At 39.2% G+C, this 26,264-nt stretch overlaps 1 protein-coding gene across 2 annotated transcripts in view; it reads left to right on the forward strand.

The window, feature by feature from the left end:
• The window catches only part of LOC146525257 (protein kinase C-binding protein NELL1-like), a 788,406-nt gene that overhangs the window by 228,027 nt on the left and 534,115 nt on the right, over positions 1–26,264 (forward strand). For both annotated transcript variants that reach the window (XR_014876049.1, XM_085172545.1), the window contains exon 15: positions 9,095–9,190. Coding sequence is in view for 1 of the 2 variants with exons in the window: in XM_085172545.1 (XP_085028671.1) it covers positions 9,095–9,190 (96 nt within the window). In the remaining variant the exon portion in view is untranslated. The remainder of the gene's footprint in view (positions 1–9,094; positions 9,191–26,264) is intronic.

The raw sequence follows: 26,264 nt of genomic DNA on the forward strand, positions 1-26,264 counted from the left end.
TCTGCTTACAATCAAGGTGTGCAGAAGAACAGCTCTTAATGCACAACAGTCTCTGAAGACGCTTCCTCCAAGGAAGGTACGTAAATGGGGTTAACGAGATCCTCGTAGCATTTCGTCTACCACCCAACTTTATCCTCAGCTGAAGTCAGTAGCACCCAACTCCCACTGTACACCATTTGAACAGAGCACCACTTTCCTGAGTCACCTGATGATTTGCCAGAATCACTTAGTGGCCAGCTCAAAGTCTTGTTCCATCCTAAACCCACTTTCATAGTCCCAAATACTTACCAAGCCCAATAAGACTCTCTTAGGCTAACAGCTCCCATCAGCTATGGTGCCCACCATCAGGTTTGGTGATTATCACCATAACAAGCATCAACCACCCTTTGGTTAATATGGAGATCCAGAACATTGTCCATTGAGTCTCAATAGCCCCAGCCTCACTTGAAATTTTATTGAACTACTGCTGGAGGTGGGAATTGAAGTGCTCACCAGGACCTGCACCAGATGCTCCCAGCACAACCTCTCTAAGTCCAGTATCCTCCCCCACCAACTGATACAACTCAGTTGATATCCAACTCAGGTGATCCGTTGGTAACTCATTTCCTCACTTCACCCGAATGTCCAAAACTTGTGGCTGAATCTGAAGAATATCCAGTGAGTGGCAGTTCTCTGGGGGAAAATGCAAAATTAGTGATTGACCTATGAACTAAGGTGTCCTGGTCTCAAATGCACTTACAAACACCCTAGTGCTTGATCAGGTGTCCCTTATGGACAAACTGTGATTGGCACAAAGGCACAATAATAAAACAGCACTGGAGACTACATCAAACAGGCTGTTTTTCTCAAATGTGCCCTTCCAGGTCTCGATATTATGGCCTGTGTGTGTGTCTCCAACACAAGTCTCCCGGTGGAGCACTCTCCAGTGCCCTATTCAGTAAATCGGAGAAGGCAGGGTTCTCTGAACTGTCATTCTCCACATAAGCGTAAATGACAGAACAAGAGCCAGAGCCAATTACCCCACCTAAAGGTGTAGGGAAGCAACCCTCCCATCCAGTGGGGAACACCCCAAAATATAGGCAGCAAACTAAGGGGATACAAGTACACCCACCCCTGCCCACCCCTCTGACGGAGGGCAATGAATGATTGGAGCAAAGTCCAACTCATCTTCAGGGATCTGAAGAGGCACAGGCACAGATCATAGGCCCTGTGTTGCATGCATATATAATATTTTCTCTTTCTCTTTACATGCGGCATTGCAGCATGCAAAATTAAGTACTAAAAATTAGATATTTCAAATTTGATAATTATTTAGCAATTTGGAAGTTTGCAAGTTTCTCTTTTAATTGAAGTAGTTATTTAATGATTTCACTCTTATTTTTGGTTTTTACTTATATCTTATGTAATTTTATTTTACAGTTCAAATGTACAGCACTTTGTGTCAGCTGTGGTTGTTTTTAAAGTGCTTTATAAATAAAGTTGATGATGATGATGATGATGAATTTCTTACTATGACTTCATTATCAAAAGGCTAACAATGTTCTTATCAGTTGTAATTTTTCTATCATAGAATTCCAAAGCTCGCCTTTCCCCTTTCACACCTACTTGAATTTGTCGAGCATTCATCTTTCTCAACGATATTCCTGCTCCTAATTCAGAGATGGAACCTTGGACACCCAACGACCGTGAATATGACTGTTAGCCACGGCAAAGAGTGGAATGATTTCATTCTTGCCACCCACTGGAAAGCAATCTAGGCCTGTAATGGGAAACTCAAATAGCAAATCTGTGGGTATAAGCATGTCTTGAGAAGTCACGAGTCAGCAACAGGCTCAGTTAAGCAATGAGATAGTTTAGCAGGAGGTCAAGAGACTTACAATTAAAGGAGGGCACTTTCTTTCTTGGAGCTCTGGGTCAGTCTATTTGTCACTGTGGTGGGTTCTCATAATGAAATGTAGAGGAGGCAATTAAGGGAAGAGCTGGAGAGGTGGGAAAGTGGGAAAAAAAGAAGAATTTATTGAATGTTTAAAAAAAAGGAAGGGGGGGAGAAAGATTATGGAAAGAGGTGAAGTGTTGGTGAGATACTTTGTATAAGCTAGCAGTGAGACTAGAGTTTTAGAGGCTTGAGATCTGAACCTTCAAACAGTAAATATAAGGTTTAGGTGTCAGAAGGGAGGAAAGGGGAATCACTTTCTACAACCACAATCTAAGGAGGTGGCACAGGGTACAATACAATTCTACTGCTCTTCTTTGTCTTCTATATGGTGCCATTCCATTGAAATGGGATGTTCCCTGCTGTTTGTTGAACAAGAGCGACACATTGCTATTCTTTTCTCAATCTTATTCGGAAATGGAAAACCATCAGTACCATACATTATATGCATGGTGCATGTAGAAAAACAACAAGAGCTGTAAACAACTGGCTTCTCATCTCAAAGAACGCCTCCACATCACAAGATCTATCAGGGCAAATGAAAAAAAGACCTTCCCAAAGTGTGGGGCCCGGGGGGGCGCGGTATGAAAAGGAAAAAAAAACCGCTTGGACACTGCTAGCGCGGGCGCCTACAGAAACGTAAAGCAGGGGATGAAGCATCGCTGAATAGGTTTCCAAACCAACTTCATTCTAAGCCAAAGACTAGAAAATATGGTGAAGCATATATTCCCTTTGGTTTCACCTGCACAAGTGCCAAGGTAGGTCTCCCCTGCAGAATTGATTTTCCCTGCATCGGGAGCAGCACTGGGCTCTTCAAATCACAGACAAACAGTATCCCACATTCTTGATTTTTAGTTCACAAACACTTGTTATAATGACTAACTACTCCTGACATTTTGGAGATGTTAGCTCTTTATACAGTAAAGTTACAGCGGGATACAAATAATATCAGGCTGATCCTGCCACGATTTGTTCCCCCGGTTCAAATCACGGACAAACAGTATCCCACAGCTGTTTATGTTTTTAAACCCATTTTGCACAGAGAGGCATTTTTTGAAAAATGTATTGATAGCAATGTTGAATATTATTAAACAGGGAAAAAAAAACAACTACTTGTAATAATTACACTGTGACGCCTCTGCCTTTCTAAATGGAGGGACAGTAACTGCGTGTGTATATGTAAGCGTGTAAAACCTGCAGATATTCAGAATAACAGTATTTTGTCTATCTGCCATTCTGCAATTCATCTCACGTAAACGATAACGTGGCGCACAGCATGATGTGAAAAAGGCACATACCTTTGACGTTGCGTGAAGAACTCTGTATTCCTCGTCCACACCTAAATGCAAAAAAGGAGTTTTAAAAAAATCGCCGTTTTCGGTGATTCGAAACAGTTTGCGTGTGGACGAAACAGCTTTTTTCAAAAATACCTGTGTAGGTGTGGACGTAGCGTAAAAGAGTTAGTAGTTTATTTCCTTACTACCTGTAATTTATTGCAGATTACATGTATTTGCTTAATTGTTTACAAAATGTTTGAGGTGTGAAATAAACCGCAATGTGTGTGTGTGTGGTTGGAGGATGTGTTAGTGCGTGTGTGGGGGGACATTTTTCTTGTAAAACAAAGGGGGGCCCAGCAAAAAAAGTTTGGGAACCACTGGCCTAGAGCAAGATGTACCTCCAGAGAAAAGTATACAGCCAAGTCCTTACTGTCTTATAGCACTCCAGTATATTGAACATGAAACCACACCCACCTGTCAGTGAAAAGCTGCTGTGTTCTTAATTATACATAACGTTAAGCCTCAATATAATTATAAATTGTGTAAATGTTCACTTTCCATACAGCTGCCTTGAACAGGCAAATAATTAGCTGTAGAGACGGTAACAGTTTTTTTTAATAATAGGCTATAAACATGTGCTCTAAAAGTGGCCGTTCTAACACGTACTTTATGGTAATTGAGTCACATTTAGTGCCTCAAGTAGTCACTTGATGAAGTGTAGTTTTCAGCAATTGCATAGCAACTTAATTTTTCAGCCTCAGAGGTTTCTCATTTTATTATACTGCATTTTTTTTAAATGGGAATCACTGACAGGTATTACTTTAATTTTGGGGGGCTGGGACTGTGTTTCACTCAAGACAGCAAATTCTTACACTGCAATCTTATTCTTGTTATAATATCGGTTTATTACAGTATATTTAACGTTATCAGTCCTGCTTAAAGGCTTTTTTTTTCTTTTTTTTTAAAGTCCAATAGGTTTTTTTCATATTTTCATTCAGTTGTTGGACTGGATTCCACGCATTTACTCATTAACACATTATTACCAGTAAGCAAAAGTTCTGGATTAAAAGTTTTAGTGTTGGCTTAATTCATCCAGCTGTTTCTTGACAGGAATTAAAATATTGGAGGCAACTTGAAACCGAGGCTTGTGTTTTGGAAAGAAAACTACTGCCTTCAGTCATACAGCACGCCCACTCCCAGTGAAGCCCCCTCATCTTTGGAAGTCATTAGTTCGACAGGCAGGCGACATTATGCTGATGGCGGTGAAATGATAATTAGAGTTGGAGATAGATTGAGTCAATATAAGTGTAATTAATTTTTAAGTGTGAGGTTTATTAGTACAGAGGCGATCAGGCCACTAATGAGGGCCTGATAGAACTTCTTAAATAGTGCAACCAGATTAATAGCTCTAATAGCTTCTGGCAGTAGAATCTACTTTTATTTATTTGCTGCATTTGTTTGTATATTTAGGCCAACACTGGGTTGATCATTTGTGCTGACAAATGAGCTTTCTGTGTATTCATAAACCAAATGGAGACAAGCTGCTGCACAGATTACACACAGATATTACACTCACAAACCCTATGTCTGTGACTTTAAATAGATTTTTTTTTCTGCCCATTAAGGCTCATCTTTTTAATCATGTCATTAATTAAGCTTAGAAATACTTAATGAACTTGCTCAATTAAGTCTGCCCTCTTTTTTGGTTTAATCCTCGCTTTAAGCACTGACTGACTGTCCTCTCTCCCTGCACCCACCCTTTACATCTGTTTTGTGGAGGATATTTCTCTGCCAGCGCTCCTCAGACATCCTCTTCTCCTTTGTGTTGGTGCTTCACAGTTTGTACACTCGTTGAACAAAATACAGCCATTTCCGCTGCTAGCCTGCTTCTAGGAAAAGGCGGTAAGAATGTTGGGAACACATGCGCTCACATGAGAGATTTCCAAATCACTGCTAAATGAGGAGCAGTTACTTTAATTATTTTAGATTCTTCCTTGCGGACATGGTTTGCAGACCGATGACCTCTAGTGTTAGTGAAAAAATTATTCTCTTTTAAACTGTGTGATAGTGTTATACTAATATCAGGAATTTACCCTGATATATACCAAGAATTAATTAGGCCAAGAATTAATTTTCAATCCACTGATCACTGTTTACAAATGCTGGTGGTTTATTATAAAAAAAATCTAATAAAAGGCTAAAACATCTGATGATAGCTGTGATTGCATTCCAGCAAATAGCATCCTGGACCAAACTCAATTCATTTGAACTGAATCAGCTACACCAGATGAACACCAATGAATTCTCACATTGCCTCGCCACATAACCCCAGACCACAGTAAGCCATCTCATCAGTACTGATCTTTCATGGAAAACAAAGCCATATTATCAGTATAGGCCAGGAAGAACTGTAAAATCTAATAAGCTACCAGTATCTAAAAAAATGCAACCTCACTGCATTAGAAGTGATACGGTTTCCGAAAGAGACTCAGGCGCAGGCCAGGGTATTCCTTTAAGCCAGTGGTTCTTAACCTTGTAGGAGGTACCGAACCCCACCAGTTTCATATGCGCATTCACTGAACCCCTCTTTAGTGAAAAATAAAATAGGATTTTTTTCAAATTCAAGACATACATATGTTTTTTACTGGTGCACAAAATGAGCCGTGCATATCACGGCTGAGGCTCTGCCGAACCCCTGAGACCGACTCACCGAACCCCTAGGGTTCGATCGAACCCAGGTTAAGAACCACTGCTTTAAGCGAAGAACAGTGCGTTTATTCACAGTGAACACAATCACCAAGTGGCTATATACAACGTGCAGGGGAAACGGGTCCGGGTCGCCAGGGTCCGTGGGAAACAGGGTTAGGGGAAAAGGTGCTCCACACTTTCTGTACAAAAGGCTCCTCCTCAGTCACTCCTCTCAGAATCCGGTTCCAAAAATGATCTAAACACAAAAGGTCGGGTTAGCGGGATAATAACAAAGGGCTTTCCAGATACAGGTTGGCAGATACTCAAGTTTGACTGACGCTGATAGCTCAACAATCCAGCGAAGACTAGTGCAGACTCGCCATCTTAAGTAGTGCAGTAATCAGCTGGGCTCAGCGGCCGGTGCGGTGATGAGAGCAGGTGTGTGGGCGAGCAGCGGGAGCCCGCAATGAGCGTCGCCGCGGCAAGAGAGAGAGAGAGCGAGAGAGAGGGCAAACAAACAGCCCACAAACATATTGCCTAATAGAGGGTCGACCAGCGGGGCACAGGGACCATGACAAGAAGAACTAGCAACAGTTTACTTCAGTTAGCTAAATCAGGCAACCTGTTCATTGTGAGTGCCAGTAAGCAGTACTAAATGAATTAGTTCAACTGGCGTTTATGACATAATTAACAAATTCATTTAGTATGACTCGCTCTGAAAAATCAAGTCATTCAAAGTGCTGTGACCTCACAATGAACAAGCTGCCTTAACTGACGCAAACTTAAATGAAGGTAAAAAGTTTGCATATATCTTTAATAAGTGTCGGCAACTTATGACGTCTGTCAAGGAGGTTGTGTTTTTGTAGTCTTTGCGTGTCACTGGTCTATCTGTAAATGCAATAGCTCAAAAAGTTTTAAAGGAAATTCTGATGAAACTATGTAGGGGTGTAGAGTGGGGTCATATTAGTAAATCTATTAAAATTTGACTTGCATCCATCAAGGTCTTCAGGGTCAACTTAAAAAGCCTTATAACTTGTATGTGTTGCCAACATACAGAAAGAACCAATGTAAAGATTTTAAATATGATGTCAAATTTGACCTCTGACCTTTCCTTCAAGGTAAATACATGATCTGAAGGCCAACAATAATATAATAATAATCTTATATATAATCTTCTTTGGTTTTGATGACATATAGGCATATAGGGAATGATTTATGGGGATAATAAATGTCACGTTACTTTGGACCTCTATGTCTTGTCCAAGGTCAAATGAGGTCATAATTCTCATAAAATGTCTTTTATCTTTAAAACTATACTTAAAATCCTACTGCCTTTGTTTTATGATACTGATATATGGGGATTATAAACATAGTATTATAGTTTGCTGCCAAATATCATGTCACGTTTAGCCTCTGACTTCACTTTCCTATTTCACGTCTGCTTTTCTTTCAAGTTGACCCCAAAATGTGTTATACATCTAAAGAAAGTATAGTATTCAATAGAGGTGGGAATCACCATACATCCCACGATACGATATTATCACAATACTTAACGCACGATACGATATTATTGCAATTTTTTAAAATATTTTGCGATATTCAGATTCTGTACATAAAGGTAAACTTTATCAATATTCATTTTATCTAATATCAAAGTCTCGCACTCAGTCTTTCTCTCATTTCAGTCAGTTTTATTGTTGACAAACTTGAACGGTTTGTATTACAGTCTAGTCCAACTTAACTGAATGCAACCATCTGGTACAATTATAGCTATTCTGAACTATGCAGTTTATGAAAACTATGCAGCCCATTCAGCAACTGAAGAATTTGAAAGTAAATTAAAACAAAATATAATTTTACATTAAATAAAAAAGTTTTAAACTTAATTAAAATAAAACATGTCTTAAATTAAAATAAGTAAATTGTTATGTTTATTGCTGCCAAAAAAAAAAAGTTAAACACATTTGGACAGTGAAGGAATGTCAGGATTCTTGCTCAGAAAAAGGATCAACATGCTCTGAAGTCAGAGCATGTTTCAGTCCACAAAAACTTTTTTTGTAACAAAATATCGATTTCTGCTGTCCCTGTATCGATACATTATTAGCAGTATCAATTTTTTCCCCCACCCCTAGTATTCAAGCAGGGCTTTTTTGAAACAGTTGTGTCAATCTTTTTGCAGGGCACCGGCAAATGATCAGAGTTTTCATGTAAGCACTTGTGTTATATTCTTGCTTGGCAACCGTGGTGGAAAATTTATCATAATGACCAAGCACAAAAAAAAAGAAGTGAGGCAGAAATTCAGTACGTGATAGGATTTTATCACATTTCTTTGAAGTAGGGAACAACAGCAGCTTAGGTGGTGCTGCAGGCTGTCCTTGACACAGATCTCATCCTGATGTGCAGGTCAGCTCCTTGCACAGTTGCCGTGTGTGTGAGTGGTTGAAACTGTAAAGTGTTCCTGCTGTTATGTTGATAGATGTGCTAACGTGAAATCGGCCCCATTTGCTAGTCGCACATGATAAGAACACATATTTGCCTTGCTGCATTTTGTCCCTTTGCTGTCCAATAGTCAGTAAAAGAGCATGCATCCACTGAAGGATACAGTAGAATTTTTAGTGCCATCTGGTTACTGGTTCTTTAAACGTGTTTCACTTTCCTCAGTCACTAACTTGTTCTGATTTTCTGAACTGTACAGTAAATGTGCTGTAAAGCTTAAAAAGCAAAACACAGTCATTTATCCGTTGCTCGTAACAAATTGCAAAAAAATGCAACTTTCTCCTTAAAAAGGCAACACATGTTCAGCCATCCTCCCAGAAATTTGATAGTTTTACAGCTTTATAAATTAGCTGCGTTTTACATGACCACTTGAAAGAACACTTTTCTATCAGATATAAATCTGAGGCAAGGTTACAGTTTTGATCTGTCTTTTTTTTTGTCTTCTTGATAATGAACACACACTGCAGCATAAAAACCACCATTTCTAAGCCCGTGTGAATGGTGAGCGTGAGTAGTCCCTCCCAGAACTGTTAACGCATCTTGTAAAGATAGTCAGGGGAGCTTTTTGTAGCGTGTAGTGCTTTTACAACATCACAAACCGCAGGATTTCAAAAGCTTTTCTGTGGCTGTGCTATTCGGGCCACAGAGGGGGAAAAACACAAAAAAACTGAACTAATACATTTTTGGTTTCTCTTTCTAGCCTTCTGTGAGGAGGGATGCCGAAGCGGCGGGACCTGTGTGTCCCCCAACACGTGTGTCTGTCCCTCAGGATTCACGGGACACCGCTGTGAGACAGGTAAGACCTGAGGACATCACCTGACCCCTCACCTCTCATCTGTCCAGTTTGTTCAACCGTCTGTCCCAATTAAAATCCGACACGAGCATCACATTGTTTTTATTGACTTTCAGGAATGACATCGGCAGGATGGTCATTAGATGCTTTCTTTTCCTTACTTCACTCTATACACACACACACACACTTTCATGCTCTGGCGTTAAAGTGTTGTTTAAATTGGACGCTGCAGAGATTGAAGCTCCCACAAGAGTCATAGAAAGAGTCAGCTAATTGTTCCCTACCCTCCTCCTCTCCTTCCTTCCTCCCTCTTCCTTTCTCCCTCTCCTTTTTCACTCTCCCCATCATTTCCCCCAGTTGTCCTTCCTCCTTTCTTTTCTTTCTTTTCATTTTCTCCTCCTTTGTCTTCTAACTTCTCTCGTTTCTCCTTCCCTATGTCTTTTTCCAGTTTTATAAGCTACTTCTCTTTACCTCTTTTGCTTCCTTTCATCCTCTGCCCTCCTTCCCTGACCTCTTCTTGGCTCTCCTCTGCTTGCTCATTTTCTCCTTTCCTCCTCCACCTTTGTCCTTGTCTTTCTTTTTACCCCCTCCCCCCCTTCCGTTTTCTCCTGAGATTCTGTTCTTGCTTTCCCCTTGTCCTTTGTATTCCTATAAGCTTACTCCTTCACCTCTCTTGTCCATCTATCTCTACTTACACAACCTCTGTCTTCCTCTCGCTCCTGTCCCATCCTCCCCTATGCCATTAAACCTCCCGTCTCTGTGGTCTAATTTCGCTGAAGTGATCAACCTGCTCACATGGAGCACAGGAGTCACGGGTCAGCTATTTGTAGCATGTTGCCATGGTTTCTCTTTAGATAGGTCAGACAAAACCTTCATATTTTTACATATTGAATACATCATTTGTGCTGCTGTCAGTCAGCCTCCTAATATGTAAGTGTAATGCAGAGGAAGATTCTCTTTGCTGTTTTATTTTGTGTGTGTCTTATCTTCATCACACATTTTAGACCAGCACCGGTGCCTTGAAATTAAATCTACACTGTGCATATTGAACTGATCAGACTTAATTAGGCTGTATAGCACATCTTCATTAGGAAGGAAAAATGTATGGGCATGATAATTTAACTCATTTCAAGTCTAATCTCAGAAAGCAGCCTAACTCTGCAGGCTCCAAACTGTAGTCAGCTACTCACGAGGATAACCAATCAATTAAAAATAAAAGTTTCAAGACCAGGCAAGAAAGAAAGGTATCGTGCTTGAAATCATCAAAGACAGAGACACTATTGGTTTGATTTCAAATGTTCATTTTATCTATTGAAAAAAGGCTTAAATTGTTTCCTGCACTGGGTCTCCCCTGGTGACGACCGGTCTGCTGTTTCCAGCTTAAAAATCGATCCCATGTTCTTTTAGGACACGTCTCTCCCTGTGATGCTCTGATCCAGAGTATACCCATACTGTTTGGTCACAACATTATTCTCAGATACTCCCTGAAGATTGTGAATCAAATGAAAAAACAAAACAAAAAAACATACACTTTATGTGCCAAAGGTCTCAGTACACACCTGTGTAGCATCCAATCATTTGTTCAAACCTGAGGAGGCAAGACATGTTTCTGGGTTTAGAGAGAAAGGGGACTGTGCTGTGTCATACATCTATACGCTGTACCACAGCTTACAGCTTACAGTGCAGATACAGATACTCGGGTTGCAAAGACACCGAAAGGTAAGTTACACAAAACTGCGTGACACAGACTGATCCTCCACTTTTTTCTCTCAAATTCATAACAATCATGAATCTACTAAAAGAATAACTTCCTACTTCATCTCTATGACTTAACCACAGATCTGAAAAGGAATGTAAACTGAAATTCAAATAATATTGCCTGCAACATGTTTTTTATCAGCTCCGATTTCGATGTTACATAAAATTACTGAAATATAACTTTCCACATTTAATCCATCGTCTGCTATAAGAGCACAGAATGGCTTTAAGAGCATATGGAAGTAGCTGGGCACACATTCGATGATATGCAGAAATGGACAGCTGGTTAATGGGATGAAAGGTCTTGCAGGTTCGAAATGCCGAAACATGATTTATTTTCACTACATTTTAGTGTATTGACCATGAATAATTTTGTCTCTATAAGACTGAACTTTACTCAGACTCTATTATATTCAATTGTTAATCAAATCAGTGTTTTTAATTTAGTTTCATTCATCAGTGGTATGAAGAAAACAGTTTGATTGTTAAGGTATATCATGATGAATTGTTTGAAACATGCAATTTTTTCTATGTAGAGTCATTTAAATGTTCTATTGGAGGTGCACGTGAGAAGGCTTTTCTTTTTTTTGGGGGGGGGGGGGGGGGGGCATGCAGGAGGTAGGACATAGGACGACCACTCGTGATTACTTGCAGTGTTCTCAAATAGGCACAAATCAACACATTTAGACATCACACAGACGTTGTACTGGGGGGCTGGCAGGTTAAAGACTGTTTAACTCTTTGCCCCATAAAGACATCTGACAACAATGCTAATAGGTGTCCAAGGGGGAAAGTGTTTAACGCTCTTTAACCTGCCAGCTCCCCAGGACAAAGTCTGTGTGATGTCTAACAGTGCTGATTTGTGCCTGTGTGAAAACAGTGCAGGTAATTTGCAGCTCGCCAGTGGTCGTCCTTTAAGTTTTAGTTGATTCTGTGTATAGAATAATAGAATAGAATAGAATAGAATAATCCTTTAATTGTCCCACAAGGGGGAAATTTGGTTGTAACAGCAGCCAAAAAGACAAATATACAAACAAACAGTACACAGGACACGGAACAGAAACATACACAATTTTTCTTACATATTTACATTAAGGACAATGGTTACTATAAACTGAGAGTACTGTACAGTTATTAAATTAAATAAAAATAATTACAGGTAAGAGGCAAACCAGGTTGTAGTGTGAATTGGTTAATTAACTAACTTATTGCAGTTACAGCATGTAAACATCTATGTTTGTTGGGAGCAGTTCAGATTGTACAGTCTGACAGCTGCAGGGAGGAAGGACCTGCGGAAACATATTCATATTAAGAAAACATGAACAAATGCACAGTCCATTGAAAGTATCCCTGAAGATCCTTGCACTCCATGTGCAATATATAAAGACAGTATGAAATAATCTTAGATTTCATGTAGCTACTGTACCCGAACAGGAAGCGGTAGAAAAAGAAAAGAAAAAGCTTTCCTCTCATTTGGAACAAATTCTTCTTGCTTTTATTGACTAAGGTGGTTGCTGGATTGTGTGACTTTAGAATTGAGTGCATAAAAATGTTTGTTCTATCTAAAAGGTTTGGGAAGAAGGACTCATCTTTGTATAATAAGGACAGTTCTCTACCTGCAGGTTATAAAAACCTGGCAGTCTTTTGAATGTTTTTTATGTTTTGTTTTTTTTTCTCACCAGCCTCAGCTGTGTGTGTGTGAAGTTTGCTTCGTCCCAGTTTCGGCCTTTTGAGTCTCTAGCTTTGTGCTACATATTTGTCATGTTCCATCACTAACACTGGCCTGTGTTGTTCTGTGAGCTTAAAGAGTCAGTCCATCTTTAACTTGAATTTTTTGACTTTGTGTTCATGTCATTCATCCTTAAATTTTTACAAATGCATTTTGAAATAAAATACCTTCGTCTATGCCCAAATTTCTCTCCTTTATAGAGCCAAAGACTGAAGTCAGTGTAGTTCTGATTCACTGCTCCTTCTTCTGGAATTCGTTTGATTACAATTATTATATTAAACCTTGCTGCTTCTGCATCAGGAGATATATTCCAGATTTTATCGCATTTTTAGTCACATTTTTTCTTATAATTTATTCCTCTCACAGCCAAATCTTCAGCTTCAGATCTTCATCTTCAGTGAGTTAACGGCAAACAAAGTCACCACCTGTCTCATTTAAATTATTAACTTATTTTCCAACCCCGTACATTTGTAGCTAAGAAGGGGGAAAAAATCATATGATTTCCTGTAATTCTTGGCTCTGAAGATTTGAATCATTGATTTGGTAATCGGCAGTCATTAGCATACAGGACATGTTTTGAAAGGCAATCAGGCAGAAACTAATTAACTCCCCTATTAACAGCATCAAATATCTATCAGTTAATTAACGTGGCAGTGAAGCTTCACAGCCGTGTTCTCCAAGAATGCAATATTATATGCAATATTATAGAGTATCTCACAAAAGTGAGTACACCTCTCACATTTTTTAAAATATTTTGTTGTATCTTTTCATGGGACAACACTGAAGATATGACACTTTGACACAATGTAGTTAGTATACAGCTTGTATAACAGTGTAAATTTGCTGTCACCTTAAAATAACTCAACATACAGCCATTACTGTCTAAACCGTTGGAAGTAAAAGTGAGTACACTCCTAAGTGAAAATGTCCAAATTGTGCCCAAAGTGTCAATTTTCTTTTAATTCAATTCAATTCAATTTTATTTATATAGCACCAAATCACAACAACAGTCACCTCAAGGCACTTTATATTGTAAGGTAGACCCTAAATAATGTTTGGCAACAATTATTTTCCAACACTGCCTTAACTTCGTTGGCCATGGAGTTCACTAGAGCTTCACAGGGTGACACTGCAATCCTCTTCCACTCCTCCATGATGACATCATGGAGCTGGTGGATGTTAGAGCCCTTGCACTCCTCCACCTTCCATTTGAGGATGCCCCACAGATGCTCAATAGGTTTTAAGTCTGGAGACATGCTTGGCCAGTCAAGTACCTTTACCCTCAGTTTATTTAGCAAGGCACTGGTCTTTTTGGAGGTTTGGGGTTGTTATCATGTTGGAGTACTGTCCTTTGGCCCAGTTTCTTCAGAATGTCACAGACAGTGTTGGTCAAGTTACCTGAAAAAGGTAATTAGTTACTTTATTACTTAGTTACTTAGTTACTTTTTAAAAAATATTTTTTAAACATTTAATATTAACATTGGAGCACGTTTGTGTCTGCCTTTCCAGTATTCAGCTTTCAAGAACTACATCTTACTTGACAAAATCTCCTTTTGTGAAGCAGTGTTTGCAGCATCTGAGGCTCATTATTATCTCTGAATGCATTTTTTATAAGAGAAATATTCTGAGTTGAAACTCTGGCTGAAGTTGAATCGGCAAACATTTGAAGAAGCTCTTAAAGTCTAAGTGCTGAAAGGCTGTGAAATTAATCTTCCATGTGAAGACACCTTAAATGTAAATGACAAGAGGAGTGAGAAGTGTCGGCTGCAATCTCGCCGTTCAGAATGAGTGAAGTATTTTCTGATCTCCAACATTATATTGTTATTTCAGTTCTGTTTGTTCCTTTAACCCCATTCACCTCTGCGACAGTTTCACAGCCTCAAAACTCAAAGTATATGCTATTGTAAATTATTTTTTTAAAAGATGGAAACAGTGGATGTAGGGAGGAAAGATGGAGATAAAATACTTTCATGTCCTTACAGTGCTGTCTGGGTTGCTGGAGTTTCCCCTAGAAGACTTGCCATAGGCAACATGTAAGAGGAGTGCAGAGGGTTCTTGTTTTACCTCTGTGCATGACATATTCTCTGTCACTGCATTTCATTCTCAATCTGTCTACCCATCTGTTGAACTCTCTTAGTATCTGTCTCTGTTTCTCATGTACATCTGTCTCTATCTTCTGACTCCACTCCTAACTCGCTCTCTGTTGCCCTCCCCTTCTGTGCAATAACGCTGCTCCACTGACACTCGTCTGTATACTGTAGCTCAATGAGAGGTTGAAAACATCTAAATATAAAGCCAGAGGGAAAAGAGATGATCTTACTGCTGATCTTTTCATCTTCTCCCACGTTGATGTGTTCTTCGGGGCTGCCTGTCTTTCTCCAGTGGGCTTACATAGCTGCCACTGATCCACATTTGGACCACTCTGATTTTACTTTCTGAAAGTCTTTACACCAAAGGAGTCAAAAACGTAACAGCCAACCTAGAAATGAACTCCCGCTTCATATATATTCAACTTCATTGTCAAAAATAGCATAGTTTGAGTACGTAATGTACTAGAGTATGTTCTGCTGGAACAGAGCTGACAACTTCTGTTGTCACCAGTGTGACTTTATAAGAGAAGCAGCAGAAACAGCCGTGGGTGAAAACCAACCATGCCAGTGTCACTATTCAAGGTTTATGGTCCAATATCTCCTAAACGTTACATTAACCTCTAAACAACACATGAAGATTAGGTTAAATTAGCTAGAAGTGAACCCCCGCCATTCATACTGAAGCCTCATTTTGAATAAATCACTGTAATGATTACATGATGAGGACTTTTTCTGGAGTGTTTTCACAAAATTATTGATTCAGACTTAAATGTTATTTAGGAAACAACTTTAGCAATGAATGCTTCATGATCGCCAGACATTGCTGAGCAATCACATTTTGCCTTCGGAACATTTAAAGTCAAAAGACGCTGGCATCTAAGTAAGACAAGTCTGTAGACATGCAGGTAATATATAACTACAGTGATTTTATTTAAATGTGGCTTCTGGGTGTGCTGTAATGAAATCAGGAAAAAAGAAGTAAAAACTACAATAAATGCAACCATTTCCAAATTGCTGACGTCTGACAGTTATGAAGTATCAGTATTAGTAGCAGTACAGGACAATGCAAAGTTAGCAAGTTAAACCACTTAACAGTTTAATTGGATGAGTATGCTGACTGGTGAACCTTGCACCCCTGTACACCAGACAGTTCCAGCGGTTGACAGGTTCGATTTTTCCTTAGCGCCTCGCACCCTTTACATAGTGACTTTTAGTTCCTTTGGGGGAAGGTTTCTGGTCACAAAGTGTAGAACAACAAGGTTTAAAAACAGCCTCATTCCAGCAGCGATCACTCAGATGAGCAAATTATAACTTTGTGCCTTCATGGGTGACATCATGCTCAAAATCATGATCATTATTAGTGCTTGTTTTCGGTATTTTGTGCTATGCTTGTTTATCATCTGTTGTGTATTATGCATGTTAGGTTGGCTGACTCACGACTACAGAACTAATTACCAACGGGTACAAATAAAGTAACCTGAACATGAACTTGTTTAGAAGTGCACACATGGACAGCTGTGAGCACCAAGGATGAGTAGTTGTTGTTATTATGCTATTTCCTGCCTCACCTGGAGTTCCCCTGGAGAGCAGATGTATAGTTGATGCCATTGTAGCGTGGTGTCTGCATGAACGGGGATTACATCGAGCCTTGCAGTCACACTACGTTCACATAATTTATATTACTCAAACCCGCGGGCTTGCAGAATATAAACTACAACACAGCAGTTCTTTAAGTGACAGGCTAAGCTCTTGTGTGGTCAGTCCACTGCTCCCTTAATCCAACATGCTGTTAGCTTTAAGCACCGTTACTGGTCATGGACCATCAGGCAGCAACGAACACAAACTCTGGTTGCCGTCTCTGTCTAAGGACACATTAATGTTAATGCGCCATGTGACATTTTCCATGATGTTGTGTTAGTAGGTTAGTAGGGCTGGAATAGCTGTAATTATGGAAAGCTCAAGAGGCCAGAGGATTCTCTCAAGTGCTTTGGGATTATTTTAACTACAGTATGTTTGGGTTAATTCCAGGTTTTCTATCTGAGCTAAAGTGCTCAGCTCTTCACAATCTGTGTTGTCATAAAGTTCTCATTACTCACGGGGAACATCCACACTGGGCAGAAGTGAACTTGTTTGTATTGTAACAGAAGGAAACAGAAGGAAACATGAAATGCAGTCTGCTCTCTTTTCCTTTTTGTGGCTATAACAAAGATTTATGGGGTATATTTATGTGTGTACTCCAGCATATTGCAACTCATACAAGGTCATCTGTCCACTTCACTTCCACGGACAACGAGAATGGAAGGCTTTCCACACTAAAGCATACTTACACACAACAGCTTCAATATAGCTTTGTAAACTAGTGTACTGAGCATCAGGAAATATTGAGTGTGCGCAAATGAAATCAGGTTTTATTATAGTTAAATTTTAAAAAAAACTTGTTAGGCAGGTGATGGATGGCATGTTAAATGTGTGCTTCCCATAAAAACAACCACAGAGACCTGATTTTTCTTTGTTTGCAATTGCTTCTGTGAGGGAGAAAAGAGTCGAAATTTCTTGGGAATGGAGCAAAGGTCCTAAACTGTAGGACAGGCTAATTCTGAGCTATGGCTAGGATTACATAGTTTAAAAGGTTGTGGTTAAAACCTGCTAAATGGCATAATTTACCTTCCCTGCTTACTGTCTAAAATCTAAACCTGCACTGACTAGAAATAGCAAAGGATTTGGGCGACAGTTCACACAGAGGTTGTCACGATCCTGGGTCATACGAGCCAGTGTTTTGAGTTTTAGTTCTTTTGATGTTTATAGTGTATGTTTAAGCTTATTAGGTTTCATATGTTCATTTGCTTATTAGTTCCCCCTTGTGTTTTCAACCCCTGTGAAGCCTCCCTTGCCCTTCGTGTGTTTCATGTCTGTGTGTCTTATGTTGTCATGTCTGCGTCTCATTATATTTCCTGTTTTATTTTGAAGGGGTCCTGTGTTCCTATGTTCAATGTTTTTAGTGTTTTTAGTGCTCTCTCCTTGTGACATTGTTATGTTGTTTCTCCATGTGTTCCCACTTCTTCATTATCCTTCTGTGTGTATTTAGTCCGTGTGCTTTCAGTCATTCTTTGTCAGGTCGTCTGCTCATCCATGTCACAACTTCAGGTATCCATGTCAGTTCACCATGTTTAAGCTTTTTTCATGTTTAGTTTTAGGTCACCCAGTTTAGGTTATTGTTTAGTTTCACCAATGCCCTTTTGCTTGTACCTTTTTTGCTAGCCTCAATAAACGGCTTGTTTTTTGTTAAATCCACGCCACGTTCAGTTTTTGGTCTGCGTTTGAGTCCTCTTTTGCAAACACATACAGTCTGCCCCAGCCAGACTGTGACAGAGGTAATATGTCTGTGAATGCCATGGAGACAAATGTGATGAGCTGGAGATATTTGGTAAAATATTATCTATTACAGATTGTGTGTTTGTCTTAAGTCAAATGTTTGTTTTCTATGGGATTTTATTTATTTATTTATTGCCAGTAAACCTCTCAAGGAACTCTCAAGCAAAGCCAGCCAAGTTTGAGGTGATGCTGTCTTTTCACTCACAGATATAGATCCAGTTGCTGAATAAAGAGGTTCTTACCAAAATTTGGACCTGCTCTAGAACATACATTTAAAGAGACAGAAGCTATCAGAGGTTAACGCTTGGTGGGCCTTAAAGTTTTCAGGAAAGTCCTTCAACCACTTTGGCAGAGTTCATTTCAAAGCTGCCTATTTGTGCTGCCTGTGAGGGCTTCTTTTGTATTTGCCATATAAACAAACTAGGGAGTAAAATAGATCACAAAGAATGATCCAAAAACTAGCAAAATCAAAACAGTAAGAGAAAACCAAAGGCAGGGCAGCCAGGGGAATGAAGAAACACAAACTACATATACACACCAGGGAGGGGGATAATGAGACATGAGTGACCTGAGTAAAAACAATCACATAGGTGGGAAAGGGAACACAGGGAAGTTAAACACAAAAAAGAACAACAACATAGAAAAAAAACAGAAAGCCACATGATGAAATATTCTTAGCAGGACAAAAGGCCCCGGGGCAGACCCAGGACACGGTGGAGAAATTATAACTCTCGGCTGGCCTGGGAACGCCTTGGTGTTCCCTCGAACAAGCTGGGGTGGTGGCCGGGGAGAGGGAGGTCTAGGCTTCTCTGCTTAGGCTGCAGCCCCCACAACCCGGACCCAGATAAGCGGAAGATGGATGGATGGAAGGAACAGCTTAAGGAGATTTTGTCCTCAAGAGAACCAAATACAAATTTACAAAAGTGTAGCCTGTCCTCATCCAGCCAAAATTGTACATTTGTCACTGACAATAATAAAAATATTGGAGGCTGCCTATGTTGCCCCTCAGCCACCTATCAGCTACACCTCGGATATTGATTTCAAAATCCTGTTTTTGAGTTGTCGTATTCAGAAACTCGGGTGTCCACACCCAAGTGTGACGTTGCCTGTAAAAAATAACGCTCACATTTCTCCCATGCTGCAACAAGGGGAAAATCATTTTTACAGTCATTTTTAAATGTGAAGATGTTGAAAACAGTGAAATTACAAATCTGATAACAAAATAAAAAATAAAGTACATTTCAAATTGACCTTGCCTGTACTCTAGTGTCTGAATTTGATAATTGTACTTACCATAAAAGTGTTGATATTGTATTTTTTCATTTGGAATAATTTCATAATCCAATCTGATAATAATTAAATCATTCCACATGACAATATATATAACAGAGATGATTGAAAAAATATGCAGTCTAGATGGGTAGTGATCAGTTGGTGATCATTTTGTTCATTCTTCCTGTTTCCTGGAATTAAAAACACACACACACAATAATAGTGTCCTAACACACATGCTTTTGAAAAGGTGATGATGGCAGTAAAGCTTTTATCCCATTGTTGCTGTTCTTCTTGTGTCCTCCTCATTCTTCCCACCTTGATGTTGAGAGTCTGTTTACAACAACAATGTCAAATATGGAAATAATGAGCTTAGTGCATATCGTGAAAACCAAAGCCCTACACATTTGAGGAGTTTGCGTGTGTTGGGTTGCATGAATTGAATTGGAGGTACTTGTTCTTTTTTGACAAGCCTCATAGTAATTTGCCAGGATATGATGCCTACACTAAAGACGTCAAAATACAGGCCGAGCTTTGTAGATAACAGGAAATGAAAGAAAAAGCTTATTCCTTCATTTAATTGAAAATAAACTTCCTTAGTTCCTTAGTTACATCATTGAATTCAAGTTGGGCTGCCGAAAGAGACAGTGACAGGAGAAAACTGAAACATTACAGAGAGAAGGAGAAACAACAAATAAAATATTCAACTTGGCAACAGTGAGACATCTAGAGACACGTTCAGTCTCAAAAATGTGTTATTTCACAGAATACGTGATCGGCTGTGAGTGACAGGCAGTGGGTTTTACACGCCATGTGACTCTGTTATCGTAGCAAGGTCATTGTAGGAACGAGCCTCATCAAGAAATGTGTTCGGCAAGTGCAGTGAGGCCTGAGCAGAGAGGTTGGGGCACTGTGTTTCATTGCTCAGCCAAAAAAAACACAAGTTTAAAACATATTAAACACTCGATCATTCCTGATGACACTTTTCCCAGGTTTTATGTCTACAAACAAACGGTGATGAAACTACCATCCTTTCTCCCAACTATGGGTGATAAACTAGGAAACCTCACATATAACCTGCTTCCTTTTTTTTTAAATTAAAACCAATCATATTGTCACCGAGCTTGATGCAATGGCCATTTTTCCCGACTCGAATTTCCCGAATTTGTCATGTAACTGAAGCAGATTGTGATCAGTGCCTTTGTTCTTGCACAATACCTCAATTAGGAGTTGAGAGCATGTGATTTGACCTTGATCAAATCAGCACCGCTGTGCATGTAATACGAAATCTGACTCTGCTCTTCTCAGAGAGAAAGCCCAGTGTAGATAACCTCTTGAAGAGACTTTTAAAACTGTAGAAATATTTGTCCCTACTGGTAACAATGTGAGGTTTTTGTCATCTTCTTTTATTTTTTCTGTATTTTATTCTACTGGAAAACCTTGGGTCTTGACATTGATATGCATATTTGCCAACTTACCAAGAAGCAGGATATTGCACCCTGACACATTGCAATTATAAGTCAACCCACATGACCTGATGGATTCTCTCCCAGTGCTCCAGTGCTAGAAACTACAAGACAATCCAATGTGTATGGGCTGCTTTGATGACATAAATGGGATCGCTCCACTATACAGTGCAGGTGGTTTGTTGTTGTGGCTGATCTGTGAATAGAGTAGATGGATGACAAGTATTGCTTTAGTGTCCAAACTAGAGATGGCACGATACCACTTTTTTATGTCCGATACCGATACCAATATCATAAATTTGGATATCTGCCGATACCGATATGAATCCGATATAGTGTGTTTTTTAATCAATAAAACGTTTTTTTTAATATCTTGCTGCATTTTGTATAAGTTTATACTCAAGTTTAAATAAATAACAACACTAAAGCTATTCTGTTATACCTGTATGTAAAAAATACACTGCACCCAAAATATTTCATAGTTCAGCAATACTGATCAATCTAATAAATGTAAACCTGCTCCATCCTCCCTATTCTGGTATTTTAAAGAGTACTTAGCAGAAAAATCAAGCAACCTAACTAATAGGGTTGCAAACTCCCAGCAAAAAAAAAATAGGGAACCACCCTCCACCTCATGATGCTTAATCGATGTAATCAAATTTAATTTGATGCAGGGGGAAAAATGCACAGAAAGAAATTATTTTTCAAGAATAATTAAATAGATTCAACATCTTTCTTCAACAGAATTGCAGACTGCACAGATGGTATCTTCCCAAAGGAAAAAGTAGTATAGCTTACTAGGGTATATTAGACTCAACAGTTACTATATACAGTAATGGACTTCTATATATTTTACATCAGATTAAAACTTTGGGTGTAAGAGTCAGATAATTATTTATTAAAAGCTAGATATTTTAAATGAGAACAAGAAAGAAAAGTATGTCTTTGTGCCCCCTTTTCCCTGTTCATGCCCTATCGGCCCCCCTGGCTAAACTTTGCTAGATCCGCCCCTGCACAGTTACCAGCCGTCAGCTACGTAGAAAAGGATCCTGGTGTAGAAAGAAATATTAAATAAATTCTAACAACAGCTTATCAAGCTGAATAGTGCTGCTGTTGTTCAGCCGCTGGTTTCCTCTTTCTGGTGAGAAGTGGGCCAAAAACAAAGAAGAGAGACGAACTCTCGACAGAAAAGCCGATCAGCTGATCATTAAGCAGTTTCACGATTGAAGTAGCAGCAGGAGAGAGAGAGAGAGAGAGAGAGAGAGAGAGAAAAGAGGCAGTCGCTCCATATATCTGTTGTTAAGCTTAAGGTGGGAATGCTTTACAAACATTCAGAGATGAACTTACACACTTGCTTTACTTCTCTCTGGGAAAACTTCCTCGGAGATGAAATGCTGGTTTGCTAGCAAGGCTACAAATACACACAGCGGCTCTATCACGTGATGCATACTGCTACGGTTATGAGCCGAGTTACGCAGTGTAGCAAGCTTTGTGAGGTGCTTTTTTGATATTTAATGGATCGGATTACATTTTTTATTTCTCGCCGATATCCGATCCAGTAATTTGGGTCAGTATCGGACCGATACCGATACGTAATATCGGATCGGTCCATCTCTAGTCCAAACTACACTGCATGCTGTACCAAAGCAATCAGTCAGCCTTTAAAGAATCTGCTTATTTGCACTCTTTTGCATACCATCAGTTCTCCTAACAACATTGCTATCAGTGCAGAATATTTAAGAAACTTTTTTAGACTTTTCTTCCTCTTCTAGCAACGGATGTCAGCTTTCGTCAAATAAAATCTTTGCCCTGTAGCCTGCAACGACCACTACCAGATTGTGGTCTGCCCATTGAAAATCACTGACCTATTCAGTGCATAGCTCACTGATGCAGCACAGTCAGAAGTGACACTTTCTTCTGTGTCACTTCTGACTGTGCTCCCTGTGTGCTGCAGCACTTTGGATTCCAAATGAAACACTGAGTTAAATTTAAACTTTATAGCCATAGCCAGTGAACGTCACAGATGATACTTTACAAAATCCATGTCGGGAGGAGGTGAGGGTTGATGGGAAGGTCAACAACTTTGGACAGCGATGCATTCACTGATTCAAGGTGTTTCTTTTAACCATGATAATTACATAACCTAAACAGTGTGTTTATTATAAAATCAAGTGCAGCTCTTCAAGGGAACAGAGAAAACCACAACATCCACTAAAGCACTGTTGATGTGTAACTCACAAGTATTCATTGCATTACCAAATTTCAAGTACAAACTATGTCATAACTATGTACAAACTACTTTTCTTGCACCATATGGACTTTCTTTCTGTCTATGTCTATGTAGGACTTTATTGCTTGTATTGGACAAGATCACTAATGTCATGAAAATTCAACTGACTGGTCCCCAGTTACCATGTCTGTGTTGTTGCTGTGCGGTCCTAAAATACATCATTCTTAAACCATACAATCCATATCTGTATAAATACTAGAGCTGGCACGATACCACTTTTTTATGTCTGATACCGATACCGATATTATAAATTTGGATATCTGCCGATACCGATATGAATCCGATATAGTGTGTTTTTAATCAGTAAAACGTTTTTTTTAATATCTTGCTGCATTTTGTATAAGTTTATACTCAAGTTTAAATAAATAACAACACTAAAGCTATTCTGTTATACCTGTATGTAAAAAAAAAAATACACTGCGCCCAAAATATTTCATAGTTCAGCAACACTGATCAATCTAATAAACTTAAACCTACTCCATCCTCCCTATTCTGGTATTTTAAAGAGTACTTAGCAGAAATATTACCTAACTAATAGGGTTGCAAACTCCCAGCAAAAAAAAAAATAGGGAACCACCCTCCACCTCATGATGCTTAATCGATGTAATCAAATTTAATTTGATGCAGGGGGAAAAATGCACAGAAATAAATAATTTTTCAAGAATAATGAAATAGATTCAACATCTTTCTTCAACAGGATTGCAGAATTCACAGATGGTACTTTCCCAAAGGAAAACGTAGTATAGCTTACTAGGGTATATTAGACTTAACAGTTACTATATACAGTAATGGACTTCTATATATTTTACATCAGATTAAAACTTTGGGTGTACTATTCAGATAATTATTTATTAAAAGCTAGACATTTTAAATGAGAATAAGAAAGAAAAGTATGTCTTTGTGTCCCCTTTTCCCTGTTCATGCCCTATCGGCCCCCCTGGCTAAACTTTGCTAGATCCGCCCCTGCACAGTTACCAGCCATCAGCTACGTAGAAAAAGATCCTGGTGTAGAAAGAAATATTAAATAAATTCTGACAACAGCTTATCAAGCTTAAACGTGCTGCTGTTGTTCAGCTGCTGGTTTCCTCTTTCTGGTGCAAAGTGGGCCAAAAACAAAGAAGAGAGACGGACTCGCTACAGAAAAGCCGATCAGCTGATCATTAAGCAGTTTCATGATTGAAGTAGCAGCAGGAGAGAGAGAGGCAGTCGCTCCATATATCGGTTGTTAAGCTTAACGTGGGAATGCTTTACAAACATTCAGAGATGAACTTACATACTTGCTTTACTTCTCTCTGGGAAAACTTCCTCGGAGATGAAATGCTGGTTTGGTAGGATGCTACAAATACACACAGCCGCTCTATCACGTGACGCATACTGCTGTGACGTGCTACGGTTATGAGCCGAGTTACACCGTGTAGCAAGTTTTGTGAGGTGCTTTCTTGATATTTAATGGATCGGATTACATTTTTTATTTCTCGCCGATATCCGATCCAGTAATTTGGGTCAGTATCGGACCGATACCGATAGGTAATATCGGATCGGTCCATCTCTAATAAATACTTACCCTGCAGAGAAACTCAAACTAGGTGGCATAATACTGTTTGAGACTGACATGTTTCTATGCTCCATTTCCAAAACAAGATGAAAAAATACAGTTAGGTATCATATTTTTTTTGTAATCTTGTGAAGAAAATGAGCTTTTTGTTATTCAAATGCATTTTTAAATTTAAATAGACAATAACTATGGGAATTGGGAACATTTCTAGCCAAAGATGGAATAAAAAAGACTCACAGTGTAACTGGAAGTATTTTTTGTTGCGTGGAAAGACATTTTGGAATACGTCCTTTGTCATCAATTATGGAGCAATATGTTGGTAAGCAATGCTGGATTACTGTTATTAAGAAAGCAGGCAGCGCTCTTGCCTGTTATTTGTGTACTCTAGATTTTTCATAGAGGGTATTATCTTTTCAAATCCTTTTCCATTACGAAGATAAGCATGTTTACTGATGCAAAACAAAAAAGGCTATTCCATGAGTTCCAGTATTAATGATACAGAATACTGAGTTCTAAACTATATATGTGAGTATTTAGCATAAATGGATTTCAAATAGTAATCTTTCTGTGATGCTAATACACACTTTCTTTCCAGTGTTTTTCCAAGGGCCTTTAATTTGAAAATTAACTGTCTGTTTTAATCGGTGTGGCTGTGCGTGTGTATAAGCAAATGATATGAGTGCTTGGGTGGCTCTGCGTGCACTTTGTTTTTTATGGCTTTCAGTGAAAAATGGAAAATGGAAACAATACAAATCTGGACAAATGATTATACTCTGACTAACCAAAGCCAGGTCTTAAACTATATCTGTCTACAGTAAATAAAAATATGACATTCTTTTAAAAATTCCCCTCTGGATCCAAAAACAATGTGCATAATTATGAAGCAGTTACCTAGTTTTGACAACACACAGTCATTGAGCATATGCCCCCTCGTGCACTTGCACAGTGCTGCTCTTTTGTTGGAGGAGTCTGCTTCTCTCAGCCACCAGTCACTTCTAATATTGGGTTGTTTAAGTGAGATGTCAGAGAGGGAATCTTTTCGTGTAACTTTGACCAGATCTTTGACCTGAGAGGCGGGCAGAGGGCAACCCTCCCAGCAGCTGTCACGTCTTATTACCTACAGCGCACCAGGCTACAGTGTTGAGCTCTCCTTGTGTTTATACACCAGTAAATATGTGTGTGGTTTAAAGTCCTAGGCAAGGTGTGTACTTTCACAACAGGGCTGTAGCAGTGCAAACATGGCCGTTGTTCAAATACCAAATCAATTTTTTTTAATACCGTTTTTCTTGTTACAGCATGTTAACTATTAACCCTAAGCATGGTGGGATTGGTGGCATTTCAGCATACGGAAGTCAACAATGCTATAAAAAAATCATCATAGGCATCACCCTCTGGAACACAAACTTGGAGTAATTAGGACCCTACACCACCGGGCAGAACATGTTCCCTCTAAGCCTGAAGGGAAAAAGAAGGAACACACACATGTAAAGGAAGCACTCAAAATGTGCGGCTATCCTAAATGGGCGTTTTTAAAGTCAGCAAAGA

This window comes from Neolamprologus multifasciatus, chromosome 1 (genome assembly GCF_963576455.1).
Source record: "Neolamprologus multifasciatus chromosome 1, fNeoMul1.2, whole genome shotgun sequence".
In the NCBI taxonomy this organism is placed as follows: Eukaryota; Metazoa; Chordata; class Actinopteri; order Cichliformes; family Cichlidae; genus Neolamprologus; species Neolamprologus multifasciatus.